Genomic DNA, 2,346 nt, shown 5'->3' with positions numbered 1-2,346 from the left:
CGGCGGCGGCGGGTGAGAGGCGGGGGACGGGCCGCGGGCACTGACCTTGGGCGCGGGCAGTCCCGCTGCCCTTTGTTCTCCGGGCGCGGGCGTCCCCTGCTGCGGGCTCCGGGCGGGGGTCGCCGGCTCCATAGCAGCAACAGCCTGGCTCGGGTGCATGGCGTGGCCTGCTGTGTGCCGCCCACGTGGTCGCCTGGGGGCCGACCGGGAGCGCGGGGAGCGCCGGCGTTGGGTCAGAGGTGCTGGCTGGGCCGGAGGGCGTTTTGGCCGGAGAACAATGGCGAGCCCTGGACGTTCGCGCTCTAAGATCAGCGTTTACAGCGAGCGCTTGGCTGTCGCGAGGGACGCAGGAGCGCGGGGGACGGGCTGTGCGGGAGCCCGGGGAGGAAGGAGGAGGGCGGCGTCGGGGGTGGCTGCCGTGTTTCTAACATGAGGAAGCGAAGGCCGGAGATGCCATTTGTCAGAGTGGACGACAGGGGCGGAGGGAGTGGACGTTTCTTGAGGCGCGTGTCGGCGGGGCAGCCAGCCTCCTGAGGGAAGCTCCAGAGATGGGCTGGCAGGCATTCGGGGGTCATGGATGTCTGGCGGCGTTTTACGCGATCTGCCTAGGTCTTCTCAAGGTGCTCAGGTGTTGGAGTGAGGTACGGCCTGTGGAGATCACGGAGCCCTGGTTCCGCATCCGTGTGGCTCGTGCAGCTTCCACCTCGGGGTGGGTCTGTGGTCCAGCCCGTGGAGCAGTGGGGAAGTGCAGGGTGCGGGGGATGGGGTGGGTGTTGCAGGGACACATTCTCAGCTGCTGCATGTCTTCCTTTGCTCAGAACCTCTGTTTTCTTCCAGATCCTCTTCACCATGACCAGACGCCCCCGGAGCAGCAGGGCCTGGCATTTTGTCCTGAGCGCGGCCCGCCGAGATGCGGATGCCCGGGCCATGGCTCTGGCGGGTACCACTAACTGGAGCTATGACTCTGACGGGCAGGTAGGTCCTGGCAGGTGAGGCGGGCATGGCTGTGGTGCTGCCCTAGGCAGGCACCACCTGTTAGGGAACCAAGAAAAAGATGCTCCTGAAGGCTCGTCTCTTGCGTGTGCCACACTCAGCAAAGCTCTTTAACCTGGTGAAGGACATGGTCTCAGGGGTGACAGGACCTCACAACAGACACTACATTTTTCTCCGTGTTCTTCCCTCTGAAAAGCGCAGTGTGTGGACAGGTTGGCAGCTGGTTTTTGGTCAGTTTATTCAACAGATGTTTTCTATTCTGTCTACCAACCAGTTTCCAGAAGTAGCCGCCGTTAACTTGGTGTGTGTCCTTCCATTCTTTCTGCCAGTATGAGTATGTTTTCTGAACTCACGTATATACATGTAAAAAACAAGAACTTTGACCCTTAAAGATCAAAGTTGCTGCGTCTTCCTCCACTCTGACACCCAAGCTCAGGGAGGCCCAGGGTAGCAGAAGTGGTCAGAAGAGGTGCTCAGCATTGGTGCCTAATGCAGATCAGCTGATCCACCTGCTGGCCATACAGTTAGAGCTACACTGCACCTGATAGTGTCTGTGCTGGTTCCTGCCACGACAGGGGCCGTATGGCCTTCACACCTGATGGGCTGCAGTGAGGCAGGGCAGGGGTGGGAGCTCAGTGGGGTCAGTTTCCCCAGGTGTCCCTTGGACCGGAGCAAGAGTATGGTTCTGTCCTGAGTCACCTTTGGCTGTTTCCTGCAGGGGCTGCTGCTTGGATGATTTGGTTCTGTTGCAGCTGCACTGCATGGTTGCCCCAGTTCCACTAGGTGCCCTGGGCAGGGGTGAGCACTAGGCCTTGGGGGGAATTGGAAGTGACACTATACACCTGGGCTGCCAGCATCCCAGGGCCTCCCTGCCCTGCCTCCAGCTCCCACTGACCACGTGGCTGGGACAGATGTTCTCCCATGTCTGTCCTGCCTTGAAGGCTCATTGCTGTGGGATGCGGGTGGTGTCTGTGGGCTGGGTGTGGTGTCTGACACATGCATGCTTCTTGTTCTGTGTCACCTAATGGGTCCACAGCTCACGTGTGTGGGCAGGTGGATGGGCGGGTCATTCTGGGCACCTTGCAAGGCCACTCCCTTCTGTTCCAGTGCTCTCCTCACGGCTGGCAGAGGGGTTGATTCTGCCTCCTTCCCAGGGAGCTGGGGTGGTGACCAGCTTGACCTGGTTCTTGACTCAGTGGGCCCACCTGGGCTTTGGGGAGATCCCTCTTCCATGCTGGGGGGTGCAGTCCTCTGGCCTGCCTTGTCTGGGGTTGGGACCCTCTCATCCGGGAGAGCCGCTCTGTTTTTTTTTTTTTTTTTTTTTTTTTTTTTTTTTTTTTTTTTTTTTTTTTT

The 2,346-nt window shown here is 59.6% G+C and overlaps 2 protein-coding genes across 4 annotated transcripts in view; one reads left to right on the top strand and one right to left on the bottom strand.

The window, feature by feature from the left end:
• The window catches only part of NUBP2 (nucleotide binding protein 2), a 12,596-nt gene that overhangs the window by 5,823 nt on the left and 4,427 nt on the right, over window positions 1-2,346 (bottom strand). The window lies entirely within an intron of this gene.
• Window positions 493-2,346, top strand: part of SPSB3 (splA/ryanodine receptor domain and SOCS box containing 3) — a 5,787-nt gene continuing 3,933 nt past the window's right edge. The window contains exons 1-2 of one of the 2 annotated variants that reach the window (XM_008581511.1): window positions 493-709; window positions 838-975. In XM_008581511.1, the coding sequence (XP_008579733.1) occupies window positions 850-975 (126 nt within the window). In that variant the 5' untranslated portion in view covers window positions 493-709; window positions 838-849. Of the gene's footprint in view, window positions 710-756; window positions 976-2,346 lie in introns of those variants that run through there. The other variant, XM_008581516.1, reaches the window with a different exon arrangement.

The sequence above is a fragment of the Galeopterus variegatus genome, unplaced genomic scaffold (assembly GCF_000696425.1).
Source record: "Galeopterus variegatus unplaced genomic scaffold, G_variegatus-3.0.2 Scaffold92, whole genome shotgun sequence".
Taxonomy (NCBI): domain Eukaryota; kingdom Metazoa; phylum Chordata; class Mammalia; order Dermoptera; family Cynocephalidae; genus Galeopterus; species Galeopterus variegatus.
The sequence above is the reverse complement of the archived record's forward strand: the minus strand, read 5'-3'. Positions and strand labels throughout refer to the sequence as shown.